The following is a 21,995-nucleotide window of genomic DNA, read 5'->3' on the forward strand; positions in this document are numbered from 1 at the left end:
TTACTGTAGCTAGAAATATGAAAAATGTAAGGGTTATAATAATAACCTAACGTTCCCTTTCAAGTGCGAAATGTACCTGGCTGCTGGGGCCACTGGTTTGCACACTGGGGTGGTTGCTTGGGAAGCAGATACACCAGCTCCTTTGTAGACTCCCATGCATGGTGAGAGCACTCTAGCATGTCATCCACCGCAGGACCAAAGGTATGCCCTGGTGTAATGGGGGCATCTAACAGCGGTGCTTTATCCACATCAGACACGCGTGCCGGGGAAAGCCAAAGCTGCTAGGTTCCTGCCCACAGCCTGTCCATTCAGTTTGGAGATACAGAGCAGGTTTTTGTTGAAATGCTTACTCATGCAGCAGCTCTGCAAGCGCCGTTCCCTGATGGGAAGCAGCTGGATCGGTGAGTCTTCTTCTTCCTTGGAGAAGGAGAAGGAGAGGCAGAGGAGGATGAGGATGGTACTGGGATGGTGCCGGGTCAGTTCGGTACGGGTCTACTCGGTTCGCATTACAGCAGGAAGCAGTATACAGGGATGCCCACCTGTATAGCTTCCGGCAAAACCACACAGTCAGTACAAATATGAGACTGAGTGAAGCCTGCTTGTTAGAGCTAACAGCCTTCATAATGGTGCTGCAAGCTGTCACCAAGACAGCAACGAGATACTGTGGGACAGTCCCCACAAATATAGGAATGCAAACGTGTGTGTGTGCGCGTGTGTATTAAATATGGAAACTATAGTTTTAGTTAAAAAAAATAATACAGAAATTATGTAGAGTTTATAGAAAATAGAAACCTTTCCTTACCAAACATGTCCAAGTTTGGTAGTAGATGCAAAAATCATAACATTAATTTAATGACAGTTATCAAAATATATGCGTTTGGCTCTGAGGTGCTCCGTTTCTTAACTTTGGAAGGGATGGCAGGTCAATCAGCATACACCCCCACTAGTAGAAGATTATTGCGTCGTTGAAAACTACAAGAGAGAGAGAGAGAGAGAGAGAGAGAGAGAGAGAGAGAGAGAGAGAGAGAGAGAGAGAGAGAGAGAGAGAGAGAGAGAGAGAGAGAGAGAGAGAGAGAGAGAGAGAGAGAGGTGACGCCTGCGTTTTTGTAGACGTCTTCCACAACCTTTATGTTCAAATCGAGAGAGCCGCGGCACCATACCTCTGCTTGAGATTGAGTCGGCTCTGTATACTGTGCTGTACCTCTCGCTGTCAACACCGTGCGAAGTGTTGTTGAATGAGAAACCGTTCTGGTGACCGCAAGATTTTCTGGCTTCCCGGTCGCAGTACTGTTCAACTGGTGTACTTTCTTTGTTAAAAGGGATGTGCGAGAAGGCTTAATCTCACTTGAACTGCAGTGTGGGCGAAAGGTTGTTAATCATCTGAAAAAGGTAGGTGCACTGGTTTCGGTTTTAAGCAATACAAAATCTGATGCCTGTTATAAACGTCACGTTTTTATGCAAAGTACGTTGATTCCTATTGAAGTTATATCTTTAAACATCTTCAAATTGCACGTTGTCTTATAAGTTAAGTGCCTAATTCATAAAGGATGACGTTTTGCAGAAGAGTTTATTTGGGTATGACAGTAATAATGACAAGGCTGGGGACTACCTGTTTTGAGATTAGGCAGCTAGTTGGCAAAGTTTTACATATTAAAATCAGATTATCATATTAGAACCATTTCCTTTGGATGCTTCTACAGGTTTTCATTATTTTGAATTCACAGAAAACTGGACACCAGGTAAAATGTAGTTTAATTCTCTTAAAACTGGACCTTGGAAGTACTATCATCTTGCTAGGCTCCCAGCTACATACAGTAAAATAAAAGTTAAACTCAATAGCTTCCACCTTAGGCAACATTTATTCTTAATAGCCAAAATGGTATGGCACAATTTAAAACCTTTGTAGTATATTGATATTTACGGCTTACAGAATTCTATGGTCAACATATTTTACAGAAATATATAGTTGTCTGCTATTGAACAATTGTCTGCTATTGAATACATTAATAGACATTGCGTCTCTTATAAAATCACACCAGGTTAATTTTGCAGTTTATTAGCTCAGCCCATCTCATACCATGCGTTATGCTTTACACCACCGCAAAATGATGTGGGAGAATGGAACTACAGCTGTGCTCATTATTAGTTTAATGCAATGTGCAACCATTTTTTTTTTATTTTTAGAAAATATGACATTATCATCAGTCGGTTTGTTTGTTGTGCATTAAGCTTCTGATAGCTATTGCAGTCCCTGGTATCTGTCAGAAAATGAATTTGAATGATTGAATTGCTCTCATGGTGTTTTCAGGTAGAAGTGAGAGGGATAGGCTCATATATCAACGCCATTGCCATGTAGATAGAAGTGTATTCAGGGTTGAAAGAAGTTACTATGCAATTTTACTTTTGATATATAGGCATACAATTTATTGATTTTGACTGTGTACAGAATATTGCAATTATACATTATTATACTTATATTTGGGTTATATTCTATAGAACACCAGCTACAAAACTAAATAATAAATAGACTTAGTAATGTAATTGTAAACAATATAGTAGAGGTGGGCAACAATATGAACATTATATGTCAATATTGTGCACGTATTTCGATATCAATATCGATAATATCGAAGTCTTCCAGAACACATTATAACACAATTCAAACATACATACATGTATAGACATTAACAGATATTTACATATGAAAAGCAATAACTTACTTTAACTTAGTGGTGCTTTGCTTCACAATATCCATGGGGAAAAACAAGGTCTTGTTAGATTGTTATATTGTTTTACTATTCTATCATCAGCCACCTCAAAACCAAAATATTCCTATACTTCACTGCGAACAGACTTCGGAGTTGTTATTTTCTAGCCAATCCAGAAGTAGTTGAATCTTCAGCTGCTCTGAGTATGAATCCTGACTCACGACACCTCTAAAGTATTAAGTACGAAGTCATGCCTAATTTTGCATTATTTTGAGACGTGTTTTGATGTTTTAAAAGTACATCTCATTTATAATACCGAAAGTTCACATTTTAAAAATACATTAATAATAGTGGAAGTAATCACACAGACAAAATGCAATGAATCGCAGTCGCAGGTGCATATTTCAAAATAATGCCAATAGTGTTTAATGCAGCATGCAAATAGCATTTGTTACCTAAACTCCAGTCAATGGAATACAATGGTTAGATAATACTTTATTGTGTGGTGTTTGCCTAGACTGACAATGATTGGTATGTATAGGGTTTGTTGTATCTTAATATAAAATAAACTTGATTATACTGCGTTTGAATTTTTAGCATTATTGGAAATAAAAAATATGTCTCTGTGAGTGTACGTGATTTTTTTTTCAAGTGCCAGTGTTCAGGATGGTAATTCGGCGGGTCCCCCATTCGCCACTTATTCTAAAAAAACCCAAATAATAATAAACTATTTAACAAAAACACTTGTCATTTTCACTTTTTTTGGTCTGTCCGAGAAAGGAGTATTGGCAAAAGCTAATACATTTACTTTGTTTGCTGAAATTGGTGAACTTCTTCTTCAAACATTATACCCACATCACACAATTCAAAATGGTCCACTCATTGTTCAAATTGCTCTGCAATGGACAACTAAGCGTGCATAATGTATTTGTACTCACCAAGTGCAGCTGCTAAGAACCTTAAAACTGATGCAGCTGCAATTTCTCTAATAATTTTGTAAGACTGTAAAAGTGCAAAGAGCAATTTATTTTATTTTTTTCAAATTAAATTTCAGGGTAGACCCAAAAAAGCAGTCAAGCCACATTATTTTTAAAATCGTCCTGGGAATTAACATGGCAAAGCTGGTTAAAGCAGATTGTTTGATGGCTTTTGTAAGACTTATGGTATTGCATTTGATCATCATGAAAACTGCAATTTCAATGATAGTGATATAAAACCCAAAAGAATGTACAGGACAGCTCTGTCACTAAGAACATCACCTTTCTGTTACTAAGTTCCGACTTTCCCCCTATCAGAAGACAACATCAAGCCCTGTACCCACGCCACACAGGCCCCAGACCGCAGACTTGATAGGAAGGCCTCTGGTTCAGGAAGGCTGGCAAGCACCAGGAGAGCTCTAAATGAGCTGGTTTAGTGGTACAGCTTGCATTTCTCAACACAGACAACCAAGGGAATCGGCCTAGTTTAAACACTGGCAGGCGTTCAGCAGGATATGCAAAAGGCTTCCTCCCCGATGACTCTCTTGATTTTTTTTTCCTTTTACAAAAATAATACGAAGACATACAAGCCCCTTGGCCCTGGTATTGAGATTGGAACCGCTTTCCATCAGTCTCTGCCAACAACATCTGGAGTCACTTGCCAGGAATTCAACCTTCACTGTTTATTTCCCTTAGAAGGACAAAACTGGAAAAGACTGAATTATAATAGGTTCCATTTTACTGGGAGCAGAAAATAAATACTGTGTCACCCACTTGTCTTTCTAATACTGGTGTCATATCACTACTGTACAGATGTTTCAACATCACTGCTATGATAATTGCATACACTGGGTGTCCCTTAAATTTGGCATTATAGGCATAGTTGTCCCTATTGGTTCTCTCTGTTTCAGATGTGAAATGTCTTTAAGCAAAGAGGAACATATTCAGATCATTTTGATGTGTGGTGCAGGTAGTCAACTGGGTGTAGCTGCCTGATTTAATAGAGAACACCCTAATAGTTTGATATATAATACTACTTATGAAGCCTGATTTAACAGAGAACAGCCTAATAGTGTGCATATAATACTGCCAAATATCATTATTTAAAATGAAAATTCACAACACATGTTTCTTTGAAAACTGCACATTTCAGACCTATGTAGCAAATCAAAGTGCGCGACATGGAAGATGTAAGTCCTTATTTTGTTAGCTACAACGACCACATTAATATGTACAGTTAACCCTGCCTCTATGGGTTCACTTTGGGTGACAGAGGCACTGGGTGACAGAACTGTCAAGCGACCTCTTGACTAAGTGCTTACTATAAGGTGCAAGGTGCAGTCTATGAAATCACAAAGGTAATGGCTGGTTAGGTCAGAGTGCAGGTCCCTGTTTAGCTGTTTAGCTGGCCTTGTAGAATCGCGGGCACTGTGCTTCTCTTTGTTTTGTATTATTACTATTTTGAGAGATGACTCTGATGAGCCAAAAGCAGTTTTGTTTCTCACACTCCACCTTTAGGAAGTATGTGTCTAGCTCTTTGGGACTTGCCTGTCTTGGTATTCTGGTATTTCTAGAAAAAGGTGCCTCCTCTTGTGTTCCAGTTTAAAATCAATCCAATATCATTTTTGTGAGCGATTTTCAAATCAGCAACAGACTGGAATTGCTATTATGTTAATACTGGTGCTCTGATTCAGAAGCTGCAGCAAGGAATGAAGCGTGAGAGCAAATGCACATCAGAGCCATTGATTGCGACCCAAGAATTAAAAAGAAAAAAAATAATAATTTGTGGCTAATTTACAAATTAATTTGAACACCCGGTCATTTATACGAATATGAACAGCCCCTTCTTGCTTGGCTAGTGTGCCCTTAGATTCAGTTACAAGCAAAGGGTTAATTGTTTAGTGTTTTATTGTTCCTCTTAACCCCCGACTTGCATAAGGTTTATTAAAAAGTTACCATCGGCTTGAGATTTATTTTTTGTGCAATTTATACTGGAGGCATTAAAAGTTCTGTCTGGCAATATGTTAAGAATTCATTCAACAGGTGGAACTCTGCGGTAAATTAAAAAAAATATATATGTTGCAATCAAAGGTAACCAATCATGCATTAAAGTGGAGGTGCATTACCATTAATTTTCTATTATAGAGTAGAACCATGTGACATTTTAAATCATACAAGTGTAGAGGTAGTACCGGGAGTAAGTATTGAGTCAGCCTTGGGGAAAAGGCAACTGTAATAATTCAACCTTTTAGTGAAATAACATCCAGTTGGTGGCTATGAGGGATTTGAAAAGCAAATTAATGTTTTATTCTTGGTGCCGATAATCTGTATGCCAGAGAAATAAAATGGAAAGAACTCATTTTAAAAGCACAAGTAATGACTACCAGTGATGTCATTTTGATCTGATTTTAATAGTTTACAGTATTTGCAATGATATCAGCCAGGATATCCTTCAGAAAGTACTGTGTTACTACACACAATCACATTGTTAAACCAAGGAAACATTACAAGCACTGAAAACAGTTACGTGGCTATAAAGCTGAAACTCCTTTCCAGCCTTTTGAAGATTTCTCACATCTTTAATCTGTACTTAGCAGATGTCAAATTTGCCAGATTCAATACTGTATTTCCAGGGAATTTAAAGCTGCAGTTTCCCACAATCGAGTCGATTTTTATTATTTGTTAACTGATGACTACGTTCATCCATTGTAGTTTATCTTTGTTTGCATTCAACCCTAGTGCCCGTCTGTTTGTTTTTTTTTTTTACTTAAACACACCTCTGTGATTCACTGTCACCTTCAGGCAATAGGATAAAGATGCTCCTGACATTCCTTCTTGACAAAAACGCCTAAGCCTTTTGTTTTATAGCAGAAACATTTGTGAAATCACATGAACCAGAGACACTGCCTTAACTGAGCCTGTAATTTCATGTGATTAAAAGTGGAACTGGTTTAGTGCATTTTACACAAGAGGCAGACATAAACTCGTCATAAATACGTCATTAAGGGAAAATAAAACACACATTTCTCCATTGTTGAATTATTTAACATTTGAGTTGCAGTTGAAGGTATTAAGCCACTGTGCACCGTAGTTTTAGAGGCTTGTTAAACACCCCTCACCATGCTCCAGCACCGTGCCAGTAACAGAAAAATGTCGCAACACATGAAAATACAGCACTGTTACAAACTGAAAAAAAAAGGTTCTAAATACTTGTGGTTGTGCATATTCAAAGCCTGCAATCAAGCCAAAACCAAAGGACTGCACACAGGAAAACAATGATGTGGAACAAATGTGGTTGACGAAAACTTGGCATGTTGTACACACTGTAATCCCAGAAAACCACATACGCTAGAAGTAACAGGAAACCTTACCATGCAGTAAAAAAAAGAAAAACGGACAGTGTTTTATCTGCTTGCCCTCATTTAATATGGGCAGCGTGTGCATAGTAAAGGACAGTACAACCCACTTTGGTATTTCACGATTCAATGGTCCACTACTTCTATAAATCCCGTACTAATTCGCTGTTTTTTATGTGTAATTCATATTTGCGAAATAAAGAATGAGCGCAGTACTTCACTGCACATCATACCCATTGTAACAGGAGCACCGTACTGTCACTGGCTTCTCACTTGCATTTGGGTATCTGCAGGAGAGCGGCAGACACTTCAGTTGTGATGTGCTACCCACTGAGGTTTGTTTACCAGGAACCATAGCTAAGAGTTGGTCAGCTGCGGCTCCTTGACCGGCTGGTGAGCATGTCCCAGTGGAATGTGACCGAAGGTGGAACAAGGGGCGAGGTTATTTATTATTCTCATATTACACTCACTCACTTTCACCCCCATGTCCAGTAGGGGGCTTTGGCATCGCTCAGAAGCAGATCCCAAATACAACACTGTAATTAATAAAATGTTTGTTTTATTCAACAGGTAGTAACTGGTGTAACTGAAAAGCTGGCAACCTACAGCAGCATTTCATCAGTTTAACTACTGTAGCTGACATGTTTCAGCACCTGCAGAAACCAAGTGGGAAAAAATGTGGAAACAATTGCTCAATTCTTACGGTGTCCTGACATGAAAAACTTGCTGTTGTTGTTGAATATTATGGAAGCAACTGAGTGACCTATTGTCCAGTGAGTGAGCTACACCCTCCTAGCTGACAGTGTTTGCCTAGGCATGCCTCAGGGAGGAGTTCCTCTGCTCTGATGGTTGGGTGGGACTATGCCCAAATCAGCCCTCAAGATCAAACGGCTAGCCTAGCTTTCACCTGGGGAGACAGACTGTCAAACTAGCAGCTACAACACTCGGTAGAATCAAAGCCCACGGCAGGTCACCAATGTTGAGGCAAGGTGGTAGATGCACAATGCATTTCAGGATTCATTCTTACTTACTCATTGCAACAGCCTCATACCAAATACATACATAAATAATATTATGGGTGTAGTATTTACTGTATGTGTTTGAAATGTTTTAAATTTCCTCACCTGACAGTACTCTGCAACTGCCCTGCGGTACTGTGTGACAGAAATATCAATGGGCCATGAGGTTTCTTTTTATCGGTAAAAATATGCTGTCCTCACTCCACTGGCAAGACCATAGTAATAGGTACAGGTAGGGAAGTATAGGGAAGTATCTGTAGTTAAGCTTGTGGATTAGTACAGACCTGTCTTTAAAGAAACCTTTTATTGCATATTTCTGTTCAGTCTCCCTGTGATTCTTGACTGATCCTGTTTAATATTCTGCAGGCCTCCCTTGATGTTGTGTCTGTGTGCGTTGTCTATTTCCTTAGGGGACTCAATCACATGAATGAAAATCAGAGCCAATATAGCATCCCAGCCCCTGCAAATGTTTTGACTGGAAACAGAGTGCTAGAGGAGTTTGAAGTAGTTGAGGCTCACTCTCCAACCCCCTTCTTGTGTCTTTGGACTGCAATTAAGTTTTGATCAAACCGAACAGGAGTTGGGAGACAGACAGCTAGAGTGAGAAAGAAATAGGCAAAAATACAAGAGGAGGGAAGAGCAGCTAGTGTTTGATCGTGGGAGATGTAATCAGAATTTAGAAGCCAGCTTTTTTTTTTTTTTTTTTGGCGTGTGTGTGCGTTTAATATTGCATTCCACACTGACACAGATTGAGGGAGATCGAGAGAGACGGAGAGAAAAAAGCCTCAAGGGGAAGATTTTTTTCATCAGATGAAAGACAAATAGAAATGTCCTTTTTATTATTAGCTGGCTGTGCGCAAGGATTACATACAGACTGAAGAGGAGGGAAATACAACCAGGGGGAAGCTCAGAAATTCACAAAGGAATATCCTCTTTGGGAAGCAGAAGGTGATGGAACAGAGGAAGGAAAGAGATTTGGTGAAGTGTGACTAAGAGAAGCACAAGGTAATAAATGTCTGCTCTTGAGAACATGGCGATAGTCATAGTGTACAGGGTAGCCCTTTGTTCAAAGAGGCTACAGTAGTTTCCAAATAGGTCATGTTTTCTTTGCTTGGTTCCAGAGACCACTTGAGGATATCAGAGGAGCCACAGAGGTCTTATGCTTTACTTTTAACAAAACCATGAGATCGCGACGTAACCCTTTTATAGAGCGGTAGTCACTTTCACCTTTGTAATACAGCATCGGCTTACTACAGATACTACTCCAACTTCATTTCAACAAGGTAAGATCACCAGACCTAGCCAGGTGCAACAGCAGTGTAATCGAGGAAATGGTAATGGTAAACATAAAAAATGCAGGCTTTTTAGTTTCTACAGTAATTTGTCTACACACCATGCTAAGGTGTATGTTGAAGAATTTTTTACAGGTTTTCCCAGATTTTAATTGTCAGTAGTGTTACTGTACTGGGCTAATCACAATCATTTAACCCTTTAAGGACCAGCCTTTGGTAGAATTTATTGTATCTTTACGCTGGGGTGGGGTTGGAATTGAAGCTAAAATTATTGCTTTCAATTATTCTACTATGATTTATTTTAGACAGACAGCTAGATTCTCAAAGTGAAGAAAACTACTAAGAATACAGTAGTTTATTTTCGTTCATATAACATAATTTATAAAAGAAAATATATCATGTAAATTAAACCAGAAATAAATAACACACATTCTACTGCTAAGAGTGTTTCTCTATTTTCTTTAAAAGGTAATTTGATGGGGTACCAGGGTTATCTTATTCCTGAGAGATTTTTTTTTCTGTAATATGGTACAATTTATGCTTTTGTTTTCCAGCTAGTTCAAATTTGAAAAAAAAACACTACTTACAAGCCTCAAAATGTTTTAGTTTGGTAAATCTATTGGGACCGATTTTCCTTTACAAAAGAAAAAAATGATGCTGATGACGATTTTGAGTAAAAGCCAAAAATGCCTCCAAGACGTGATTCTTCAAGAGGGTCTTTTCTTTATTTAGTAGTATTTCACAGTTACCAACGGTAAGCTCCAGCTTAACACAAAGCCAAGAAATGACTGTGGAGCTACCTTGTGTTTGTCTCTGCAGAGTGCCGAGTACAAGAGATGACCCGGGTCCTGTCGATGAATACACTCGGTGACCACACTGCCCCTGCAGGAGACTCCGAAATCCCAGGGTTCCCGTCCCATTGGGAGTCACAGCGCTGCAGCAAGGGCTGCATCTCCGGGCCTGTTCCACTAGAGTGTGCTGCAGGACAATTGGCCGGAGGTAATTATCTTGAGCAAAGCCCTTGGCTATTTGGTTAAATGCGTTGTAGTACATAAATAAACAAATTCACTGCAGTTTAAGGCAACGTCGCTTTGAAATAGTCCCCTTTGAAGTAAATTACTGCTTATGATATGCGAGTACTATGATATGTGATATCACTACAGCATGTGTGAGAGACTAATAAAAAAATCCCAGGCTACTAACTTGCTACAGTGAGTAAGAATGATGAACAGCTCACCAGTAACAGGAGTGATAATCAGTTTATATGATAGCACTATGCCTCGGCTCGCCTGAAGGCAAGATACGTTTTATACTGTGCTGTTCACACAATGTAAGGCTTCCTGCTGTAAGTAAGGTACGCTGTTAGTTCCTATGGTAAAAACATAATAAAGTTTAGTGAAAGCATTCTTCACTGTAGCTAAACCAGGTAAAATAAAAGGTAGCAGGTATAATGATAAATTGTAAACCATGCAAAATTTGTTTTTGGTGAAATATGCAACCGTTTCCATGGCAAACTTCCATATCGATGTCCTGGATTATTATTTTTTTAATTTACAACAGTAACATTTTTATTAGATGATAGCAGCAAAAAAAATGTATTCATTTATTTTGGCCAAAAAAAGGGACACAAACAAGAACGTGTTTTCTTTGGGGAGTTGTCCTATTTATCTGTCATTTGTGATTTATGGCAACAGAATCCCATTACCAGACACCAGATCCTGTAGCCACGTCGAGGATCACATACTTCAAACGGAAGTATGTAGAAGACGAGGACTCCCACCCAGTCCTGTACAACTGCTGCCAGAGAGTAGGTTTAACTGAAGAGTTCACCTTTGCATGCATTCCTAGGAAAAGTCATTATGAATTGATAACCGGAAATCGATTGTTCCCTGCATGAAATCCTTTTCATGCATTCATATTTTTAAACTTTTATTTTCATCTAGTTAGGGACTGATAAGTTCAGAATGAATACAATAGTCATATATGAAACCAAGACAAGTAGTCAACACGACAACCTTTTCTATAGCCTTCTCCTTTCTCTCCCTCCCTGCAGATGACGCCAGCCTTCGAGGAGCGGGCCCACGTGCTGCGGGTGTCTTTGGACAAGTTGCGTTTCATCGAGGACCCCGAGGCCTTCCTGCGGCGCTCTGTCCTCGTCAACAACCTACTGAGGAGGCTGCGGGCCGAGATCCTGCTACAGAGCGACTGGTGCTTCTCCCCTCCGCCCCCTGCCTCTTCTCCATCGGCCAGCCATTGCCCCTGGGAGAACCCAGCCACTCGGGCCTGCTTCACCAGCATACCGCCCGTCAAGGGACACTACCGCAAACGATTCCGCGTGAGCCGGGGAGAGGAGGAGCGCTTTGAGCACTGCTGCTGTTTCTACGGGGGCCGCTACCTGCGCTTGCCCTTCTCTGTGTGTGATGAAGCTCCTTCCTCTTCATCATCATCATCATCATCGTCTTCCTCCTCTTCCTCCCCACTCATCCGTCAGCTGCTTCCGATGGAGGGCGAGGCCAAACTGCATGCCTTTTACCCTTGCCTCAACCTACCAGGACCTGGAAAACTAACAGGGGAACATGAAGCACCAAAGTAGGACAGGACATGCACTTCTGTAGGTGAGCCTGGGGTGGCTAAAATATTGGATGTGCAACAAGAGGAAGCTGGGAGATGCTATGGAACTGCAGGCCACTCAAGCTGAAAATGACATATTACAGAAATGGGTCAGGAGACTAAGGTCTGCTGCAGCATTGGGAGAAAAAAGGTAAAGATAGCAGATTCTCTTTTGATAAAACACTTACTTGTTTCAGAAGCCATTTGTTCTTAAGACTGAAAGGGATGCAGTGTGCGAAGCACTCGCATTTCAATAATCCAGAGTGTTATTTGCAGATTTTTTGCTAGGGATGGTTTCCCAAGATCTGGAGATGTAATAGCAGAATTATTTACATTGAATGAAAATGAAACCTAAGTAATGGGATCACAAAATAAGAGGCTTGTTGGATGCAGATGATGGATTGACAATACATAAATACAACATGGTGCCTTATGATTGTAAAAAAAAAAAAAAAAAAAAAAAAAAAAAGTTTAAAGATGTTTAATTGTTTTGGAATGGCTTTATGTGCATGTTCAGTAATGGGTTTATATAACACTGGGGGATATTATGAGGACCTTTTGATGTTGTTTCTTAGGGATGTGAATACCTGGTAAATAGACCCTTGGGGTGTCTGATTCCCCAAAACAAAACTAAAGGACCACTTAATTGCTGTTTGTAATGCCAATGTTTCAGAAGCTAAAACAGTGTGATGCATTCAAGTATAAGTCCATGATAATGAACAAATAACAACTGTAATTAGGGGGTCTGCAGTACAATGGAATATTGTATTTTATTTTATTTGGGCAGGTTGGTTTGGGGTCCTGGAGTTTCTTGTGCTAATTCATAGACATTCCATAGACAGGAATAGGCCCGGTATTATGTCATTGGGACTTGGACTTGAAAATACAAGATTTCAGTGGGAAGCCCTTAAAACAATTGGAATGGAATTTCGTTGGGAGTAAAATCTGAACATATTTTCTAGTTATTTTCAAGTTATACAGAAAACAAAAAAAGATTCATAATTAATTCAAGGAACAACAGCTATTCCAAGATACTGACGAACATTATTTTAAAGGGTTAATCTTAAATGCACCTCTCAGGATTCAAATAACAAAATCACAGCGCTGTGTTTTTTATTTTATTTTTTAATTCTTCCTGTATGTGAGACACATTGAGAGGTTCCAAAGACCACTCAAAGTCTTTCCAGTGGTGTGAGTTGGGTTCAATATTCAGAATTCATATTACAAATTCTGAATACCTTTTGTACAAAAACCAAGAAACCTGGGTTTACCCCTTTATTAACTTGTTAGGTAATGAATACAGCTGGATTTAGTCTCAGGGTCTTGCTGACTGTATAAACATCTGTTATTATATATTGTATTGACACAGGACAGAACAACTGAGATGCTGATGCACTTTGTTAGCTATTGCTTTTTTGTTAACCTATTTTGGAATTTAGTCAAATTTGCAAGACATCTCTGCATTTTACAAAATAAAATGTACATATTCTTTTTACTGGAAGTGGGCAATGCAATTATTAACTTCTTTTCTGAAAGATATCTACAGTATTTACACTATACTGAGGCCAACTTTGGGTCTCAAGAGGGTGGTGTATTCTGTCAAGCTACCTACACCATTTCTTCCAGCACCTGATATTACGAGGAGTAGCTGGTACAGACCAATACTGCCCATGTCAAAGTATGTCAAAGTATGTCTGTCAAAGTGTATTAACGCTTAGCAAAAGCATGGTGAAACCCATAGAGGTAGAATAAATCATATTAAAAAAATATGACAAACCATGTTAAACTGGTAAAAATGAAAAAACATAGGAAAACAGCAAAATGACAAATTTAATTTTGTGCAAATTTAACATGGTAAACTTGTATAAGGTTGACAACACTGGTGACCTACTGAGATGGCTATATTTCACTACTTATGACAGAGGGTAAGGGTGTATTTTTTTACACAGAGGGTGGTAAATGGATGGAATTGGTTACTAAGCCACATTGAATCATTGGGATCCTTTATGGTCAGCTACTAGCAACCTGGCAAGCATGGTCTCTTCTCGTTTATAACTTTTCTTATCTACTTATGTTATTAATTCATGTTTATAAAATACATTTTTAAAAAAGCCTGCATCCCTTTCATAAAATGTAAATGTTATTAGCCAGGTTATATGGTATCATTATGGAAACCAAGTCTGTATGGTGTATATGAAAATAAATGTAATGACAATAATAATAAAATATTGTGTTCGAATGCATTTTGTGCTGTTTAAAGTAAGTAGGAAATTAGTAAGCAACACTTAATCAATGACCTTAAATGATAGACCAACGCATTTGTAATACTGTATAATAGCTAGAAGACACATCTCGTACTTGGAGAAAAGTGTAGGGCAGTATGAAAACGTTGTGGAGCACAAAGACCCAGACCCAGCTACTGTGTCTGGTTATGGGGATTTTCTTGTAAACAACCAATGCACTCCATTGATGTGGTCAAGCCCCTTTTGATATGCCCCAGACCAAATATGGACTACTGGGAAGAAGAGTCATTACAAAACAAAAGCCAGTCAGTCCCTATATTCTACTAGACGCTACAAGAGTCATGCAGACATGTAGGTTACTCAATTCAAAATAACATAATGCATGTTGCATTTGCCTGCATTTCACTGTGAGGCTAAAGTATGCAGCTTGCTGTCTTTGGGATTTGGCATCCTTCAATAGGAAGGCAGGCAACAGTGAAGGGAGATGTCAGTTGTAAACAGGCACTTTGGCAGCTTTCTGTTTCCATGGGAACTGCCTGTTTCCAGGGAATGGTTTTGCATCACAAGGCTATGAAATTGGTGCCATGCTTTATACAGATGTCTTTACATAATTTCACTCCACCTGGTTTCAAAGAACATATTTTTTTTGAGGAACAAAGCTCAGGTTTTTTCTGTTCAGTTTTGCACAGTTTTATTTTAACTCACAGTTAAATCCATCTTTAGAACCAGCACATGTTCTCTATGTGCATTAATGACCTAATAATTAGCACATTCACATCTAAGAGTGAAGCAACCTAGGTAAAATGTAGTATTTCATTCCAGTTTGGACGTTGGGGCTGATGAGCCCTGTTACTGAGAAAACTGCTTCACATTTCAACAGTATTTAATTCAACTAAAGGTTGACAGGTTTTACTGCATTCTATTTACACATTTCTCAAAAGATCCTCCTGGTTTTGGTTTTGTACCAATGTAAATGTTTTGGCATTAACACACTTACTTAAATAACATCCCAGATTGCTATAAATAAATAAAAAATAAATAAATGTACCTCACATATCGGGTAGTATTGGCTGTGTGAAGCACACCTATTAGAGACTTGTGATCCAACCTGCCTGAATGTACCCTGCTATTTGTGAAACTAGAAAATAGTGAGGATATCTCCCTTGAACCTGCACCTGAGCTCTGTTGATGGACCAACAGAAGGGAATCCTTACATTCAAAAGGAAGAAAAGTAAGAACTGTGTTTTTATTGGAAAGTCATTTGTAAAGGAGTTCAAGAACGGTTTAACTCCAAGTGGAACTGGCGATGATGGGGTGGCGGGGTGGCGGGGGGGGGGCGTGCTTGAAAACAATGACAGCCTGCAGCCAAGTTAAAATTAAATATTGTAAAAGGCCTGGGTAAAGATACCCCCTATAGAATGTGCAGCAAATTTAGTGGGGTGATCGGCTGTGCTATTTTGTGGAGGTACCAATACTGTACACATCCCCATAGCCTCAGGTAATGTACAAAATATGCCTTGCATCTAGGTCATGTCGATCCCCATGCTCACTATAATACAAACACAAACCATTTCTTGATAAAATAGAGGTCTTATTTTAAAACTAGGTTTCTTCTAATATAACTGAGTTGTAGGAAGGAATAATGCATTTTTTTTTTTTATCTGTTTCTACTTCATGGTCAGAGTGCTGCTCTTGCAGAAATATTAAAGTGAAAGCAGTGATTTCCACTTGGAGTGCAAGCGAGTCCAAATTTGTCACTCCTGTGAGAATAGCGTGCAAGCGTTTCTCTGTGCATCTGAAAAGTTTCTCACGTCCTTTCGATGTGCTACACTAAATCAATAGGCAGAATATATACTACCATAGTCTGCAGTTTTGTTTTTCACTGGCAGATGGCAGCAGTCCCTAAGAAATGTGCTTGATAGACCGGCCCACCTTTACATAAGCACAGCTGGGAATAAAAAATGGATGCTTTCTAGAGAGAATGAGATGAGGGTATTTATTTCTTTGTTAGTGTTGTCAGGATTGGTACTGGTCAAAACGACTGATTTATTCTGCTGATGAAGTAACCTACACTTTACAGATAATAATGCATATAACAGCGATACACACCCGTACCTGAAACTGTGGAAGATACAATATATGACTTGATTGAAAATTTGTGGCTCAGGTTTTCTGATGTGTATGTGCTAGATAAAGACATTAGCATTGATGAGAGTTTGAAGGGTTTGTTAAAATGCTACAATTGTAAACACAATGTTGTTATGTTACTTAAGTTCTATTGAAAGCATATATATTTCCGTTTTTCATAACAATAAAAAAGTATTTTTAAACATATAGCAAAAATTGTTTTGAAAACTGTCCAAATTGCTTATTTGAGGGTTAGGAATGAAAAATCTGCAACAAAAAAAGCCTATTTTTGACATGTAAATTGCCAAAATAAATGGGCAGCTGGGTGGTTTAGCAGTAGGCAACTGTTGCAGGTGCTCATGGTTCGGTTTTCTTGGGTTCAGTTCAGCACAAATCTTACAAGGCCCACACCTTCTTTCCACTGTGGTGATAGAGCTCCTATATAGCAAGAAACACATAATACTTTAAAGAAGCAGAGAGCAACAAATAGGCTGAGTTTTTATTAAATATTTACTGAGTTACTTGACTAAATAGAGTTTATTAACTTAGGTTCAGGAGGGACCAAAAATACACATTACGTCATCTAATCGTAACAAATCAAAACATATAAATATCCATGTAACTCACCCCTTTCTACCGTTTGATTCACCCGAGCACTGCCGTCCTTCTCTGCTTCGGTCTCCGGCTCCTCCTCACCCTCGGCTGTGCTCTGCTATGGTCCCGGCCCAGTGTATTGTTAGTACGCCTGGAGTGAGGGCCATCTCTTCAACAGTACCACCAGAGGTGAGATTAGTCTTTATAACTGCAGTAAGATTAGTCTTTCATTCCCCAGGAGCAGGGAGGAGTTGGTTTTCTCTCTGTGGATCGGGAACATCCAAGTTCAGTCGCTCCCGCAATGATGTCACCTCAAACCACCGTACTGTCACACTGCTACTATGCCTGTCCCTAGGCTGAAAGGTTTATTTTTTTTATATTGTAATATTGTCTGGTTAATTTTATAATCTTTACTGTATCTGTATTACTGTGCTTCAGGAGCTATGTTTATACTAGTCACACTTTATCTCTGTTACCCTGATCATTCTTTATTTACAGTTACCTTTCCTTGGTGCTACCCAGGGAATTAAAATCCATCCACTAAAGGTTTTATTATTTTTATTATTATTATTATTATTATTATTATTATTATTATTATTATTATTATTTATTTCTTAGCACACGCCCTTATCCAGGGTGACTTACAGTTGTAAACAAAAATACATTTCAAGAATCACAGTATAAGTATTAATACAATTAAGAGCAAGATAAAATACAATGACTTCGGTTCTAGCAAGTACAAGTACATGACAAAATACGATTCAATAACGGAGCAGATAACAGTGTCAGTGATAGTTATAGTTTTAGCAAGACAGACCTTGTCTGCAAAGTAATTGTTCTTCAGTCAACCACTTCTTGTTGATGAGCACAGAGCACAAAGCACAAGAATGCACCTTCAGCCATTCAAATACAATCATATTTCTTTAATTGCCTCAACTAACTCTAGTGTAATTGTGGCAGATACAAATATATACAATTTATTAATCTATATTGTATAGGTTATAAAGATGTATTCAAACCTAAATGTGATCTTTTGGAAATAGTATCTTCTGGCTGGGTGGAGATTTTGGAAAGTCTGCTTTCAAGATAGACTGTTGTCTCTTTCTGGTAGAAAAGACCCTCACTGATGCTCTAGCTTCAAAGAGACTTTCAGGTGTGAGCAAGCTTTGTATTATTGATTTGAATAAACAAAAATGCTCTGCTTAAGACAATTAGTCTTTGGGGGATACTTCAAAGACTGGCCCACTTGTGAATTAAAGATATCTGTTTACATTAACATATATAGTTTTTTCTCTCTGGACACTTATCACTCTTCCTTAAATGCACTTTACTTGCTCTTATCTGCCCCCTATTTTTCTGCATTTAATCCTGTACTTTAGAGTACTGTAATCTGTCACAAGTGTCATTTAATCTGCAGTATTTTGTATTTAATTATATCCTAATGTAACTATCACTGACACTGTTATCTGCTCCGTTATTGAATCGTATTTTGTCATACTTGTACTTGCTAGAACCAAAGTCATTATATTTGTATCTTACTCTTAATTGTATTATTACTTGTACTGTGATTCTTGAAATGTATTTTTGTTTACGACTGTAAGTCGCCCTGGATAGGGGCGTCTGCTAAGAAATAAATAATAATAATAATAATAATATAGTGAGATTCCAGAACCTCACAGACAATGGCCATGTTTGTTTTCAAACTGTCCAATCATGGACCAGAATTTACAGCACATGACATTTTATAAACACCCAAGATTCAATTTGAACCAATCATTGATGTGTGTTCTGAAGCCATTGGCTCTATGGTGTAGCTATGTGATTTGATGATCTGGACAAGGAATATCTGTTTGGGAAGTTTTAAAAATCCTTGTACAAACAGGATCAATCTCTCCATTCTCTTCACACCTGCCATTTTCTTGAACTTTCTCTGCACGCTTGCTTTCTCTTGCCAACATCGGTTCTGCACACCAACAAGCACCAAGGATGGGAGGCCTCTGAAAGCTCCAGCCTGCCACCTGACCTGCTGAGATGAACAACTGCTTATGTGCAACTTCCAGAACAGAAAGCTTCATGCTTGTGTCCAACTAAAAGAAAGTATCTAACCAGGTCATCGCCAGGAATTCATTTCTTTGAGGAAATCACCACGAAAAGTCCAACTAAGCCTCATTCTTTGGACTTTGCAAAATCTTTGGAGACACGTGGAGCGAACAATATTGTTACGATACTCTTTTAAACCTATTTCTAAATGAAAGTTTGGTATATGACGATTTATTACATTTCTTGGTGACAGAAATGTTGTAACATTGAAATAAACCAAAGTCATTTTACTTTTAAACTGAGTTGTCTAATTTGTTTGTGATTGTTAATTAAAGCACTGTTAAGATATGATACCTATTAAATTAATGGGGAATATTGTTTAAAATATTAAATTAGCTATATACTATGAACAGAAAAAGGATATAGTGAAGATACATTAATCTTAGTATTTTAATTAAATTTATTTACATTGATAAAAGTTAGATAATATTTTCTTTTGAGATTAATTAATGTATATACTAACCCTATGTAATTTATTTCATTTAAGTTAAAATATCTGGTACACCATTTCACAAAGGAAACTTTTAACCTTTAAATGTAATTTAAGGAAGCTGCATATGAGGCACTGGACTGGGAGTCACAGGATCCAGGGGTTTAGGCTAATTCACTAGTTCCACTAAGTGGGTACAACAGTCTCAACATGCAGTATACCGGGAAAGTGATCATTATTATTATTATTTATTTATTTATTTCTTAGCAGATCCCTTATCCAGGGCAACTTACAGTCCTAAACACAAAAACATTTCAAGAATCACAGTACATGAATGGGAATTACCAGTGACTACAGACCACTTTGTTCCTAATCGGTTGTTATCTGGTAATTTATTAACTCCTGATGCGGATGATGTTATAATTTTGTTATTCTTATTTTCATGTTTTAAACATTTTATCTAAATGATTTCCAACAACAACAAAATTGAATTCCGCCGTGATTGGGAATACCCAGAGACGTTGGCTGAGAAGGCCAGTGTAAACAAACACTAGGCAGGAACGTCAGTGGTTGGAGTGAGAGGACAAAACAGGCAAGCACGGCTGAGGAAGACAGCCAGCTTAGAGAAAGAAAATAATATATATAATAAATGTTACGTACCTGAGGGAATGTGTGTGACTAGAAGGGGAACCTTGGCCACCCCAGTGTATAGTGCATAACCGAGCGTTGGACGGAGACCCGAGCTGACCGGTTTAGCGGCAGTGGGGGCACTGCGTAAGCCTCGCCTTTATTTTGTAGTTTTATTACTACGTTTTATTTTCCCTTTTCATTTCGCCTTTGGTTTTCATTATTATTTTGAGCACCTGCGAGTGCGCCAGCATCAACCTGACTATACCTGTGTTGGTAACTCTGTGGTCCTGATTACAGTGAATTGCCCACCACCCTTCCACACCACAAACCACTGTTATTATTTTATAAGTTAAAAAAGGAATGTTGCAAATTACAACGTAGATGGAGGGTTAATAATCTGCACATTCACTATGATATTTGGAAACATCTATTAAAGTACAATGAAGCTCTGAGGACAGTCAGGCGTTGCTATTTCTCGAATCTTATTGCTCTTAATAAAAAATAGCTCTAGACCAGTAGCGGCTGGTGAATTCTGAGTGGGGTGTTAATATACAAACTATATATATATATATATATATATATATATATATATATATATATATATATATATATATATATAAAGAAGGACGGGTTTTGGCAGAGTAGTTTTTTTTTCAAAGCTACGCGCATACAGTAACTACGATAACGTTTCTCTCTTTCACACAAGCACATTATATATCACAAGTAACATTATACAATCAAGAATTTTAATAGAGCACAATATGTAACTGACACGTCTGTATGATGAGGATCATCTTATACCTTCAATAAAACTGTCCTCACCTACACATGCCATTCACCGGCAGAGCTCAGGAATCACTGGTGCGCATGTGCTACAGGGGCAGCAGAGTACCAGCCCAAGGTTCTTACTGCACATGCTCATGCTCATTTGCGGTGGTAGCAGTAGACAATGTAATTACAGTAATGATTTCTGTAATGATCTTACTAGCGGCCTGGTATAAAATAGGGAATTATTATTGAATTCAAACTGGTGGGGCGGTGCCCCAACGCCCCTTATACACCAGCCAAGTCTGCTCTAGAGTGCTTTTTTCAACTATTGATAGATTAATAAACCCATCATTTGTTGCACTTCCTTATACTGAGGCCTCTCCCAGAAGAATTTCTTAACTATTTTCAAAACAAAGTTATGAATCTTAGGGATCGAGTCCCTCAGGATGGTTCTTATTTGAATGTGCCCACTAGACTGATTGGCTCTGTTATGGAATCGCTTTATTTGATTACACTAAAGGATTTCAATATGTTAGTGATGCAAATGAAATCTGCCACCTGTTCCTTATATCAAATTCAAACTAGATTCCTTAAAGATGTATTTATGTTCTTACTATAATAAATAGATATCTGTCAACTGGAATAGTTTCAGCTGCCTCTACTCAAAAAATATAATTTAGATTCTACTGTTTTGAGTAATTTTAGACCCATGTCTAACTTGCCATTCTTAGCTACCATTCTTGAAAAGGTAGCAGTCAAACAACTCTTGGGATTTGTTATTTATTGTTATTATTTATTAATGTCTGTATTATTATAATTATGTGGTTATTTTGTCATTTTCAATATTTCTTGATACTGCAGAATTCTTTCTGTTCTATAAAATATATTGACAGGTTTGACTGGATCTCATTTTGGTTGAATATTATTTTCATGAGTGTGTGTATTATGCTTCATTGCACAGAAATCACCCTTTCAACATCTGGGTGCAGTAGAGAAAATAACTTGTTTTGATTGGCCCCTTTCAATGGAGATTTTTTGTCCAAAGTGAAGTCGCTTTCTTTCTTTTTTTAGTCCAAACATCCCACCTCTTTCCGTAAGCTTGCTGCACACGTTCTCAACAATGGGGTCAGTGTGCAGACAC

At 38.3% G+C, this 21,995-nt stretch overlaps 1 protein-coding gene and 1 long non-coding RNA gene across 4 annotated transcripts; one reads left to right on the plus strand and one right to left on the minus strand.

Annotated features, from left to right (window-relative positions):
- Positions 1–1,063: 1,063 nt before the first annotated feature.
- On the plus strand, positions 1,064–14,209 carry LOC117410714 (SERTA domain-containing protein 4-like). 3 transcript variants are annotated; one of them, XM_034017477.3, is made up of 6 exons: positions 1,064–1,389; positions 8,907–9,065; positions 9,182–9,343; positions 10,172–10,351; positions 11,047–11,159; positions 11,406–14,209. In XM_034017477.3, the coding sequence occupies exons 4-6, from the start codon at positions 10,189–10,191 to the stop codon at positions 11,943–11,945; spliced, it is 816 nt and encodes a 271-aa protein (XP_033873368.1). In that variant the 5' UTR covers positions 1,064–1,389; positions 8,907–9,065; positions 9,182–9,343; positions 10,172–10,188; the 3' UTR covers positions 11,946–14,209. The 3 variants fall into 3 exon arrangements, with proteins under 3 accessions (XP_033873368.1, XP_033873370.1, XP_033873371.1); XM_034017479.3 differs by lacking the exon at positions 9,182–9,343; XM_034017480.3 differs by lacking the exons at positions 8,907–9,065; positions 9,182–9,343.
- Positions 14,210–16,633: 2,424 nt separating this feature from the next.
- On the minus strand, positions 16,634–20,310 carry LOC117410716 (uncharacterized). Its single transcript, XR_009328918.1, has 3 exons — positions 20,117–20,310; positions 16,960–17,189; positions 16,634–16,770 (listed from the first exon to the last, which is right to left on the minus strand). It is a non-coding gene; the product is annotated as an uncharacterized LOC117410716 (long non-coding RNA).
- Positions 20,311–21,995: the final 1,685 nt, after the last annotated feature.

Source organism: Acipenser ruthenus, chromosome 6 (assembly GCF_902713425.1).
Source record: "Acipenser ruthenus chromosome 6, fAciRut3.2 maternal haplotype, whole genome shotgun sequence".
Taxonomy (NCBI): Eukaryota; Metazoa; Chordata; class Actinopteri; order Acipenseriformes; family Acipenseridae; genus Acipenser; species Acipenser ruthenus.

Coding starts and splice junctions, on each gene's coding strand:
- LOC117410714 (XM_034017477.3), top strand. CDS start 10,189: ATGACCCGGGTCCTGTCGATGAATACACTCGGTGACCACACTGCCCCT. Junction 10,352..11,046: donor TGCAGGACAATTGGCCGGAG/GTAATTATCTTG, acceptor TTATGGCAACAG/AATCCCATTACCAGACACCA. Junction 11,160..11,405: donor TGTACAACTGCTGCCAGAGA/GTAGGTTTAACT, acceptor CCCTCCCTGCAG/ATGACGCCAGCCTTCGAGGA.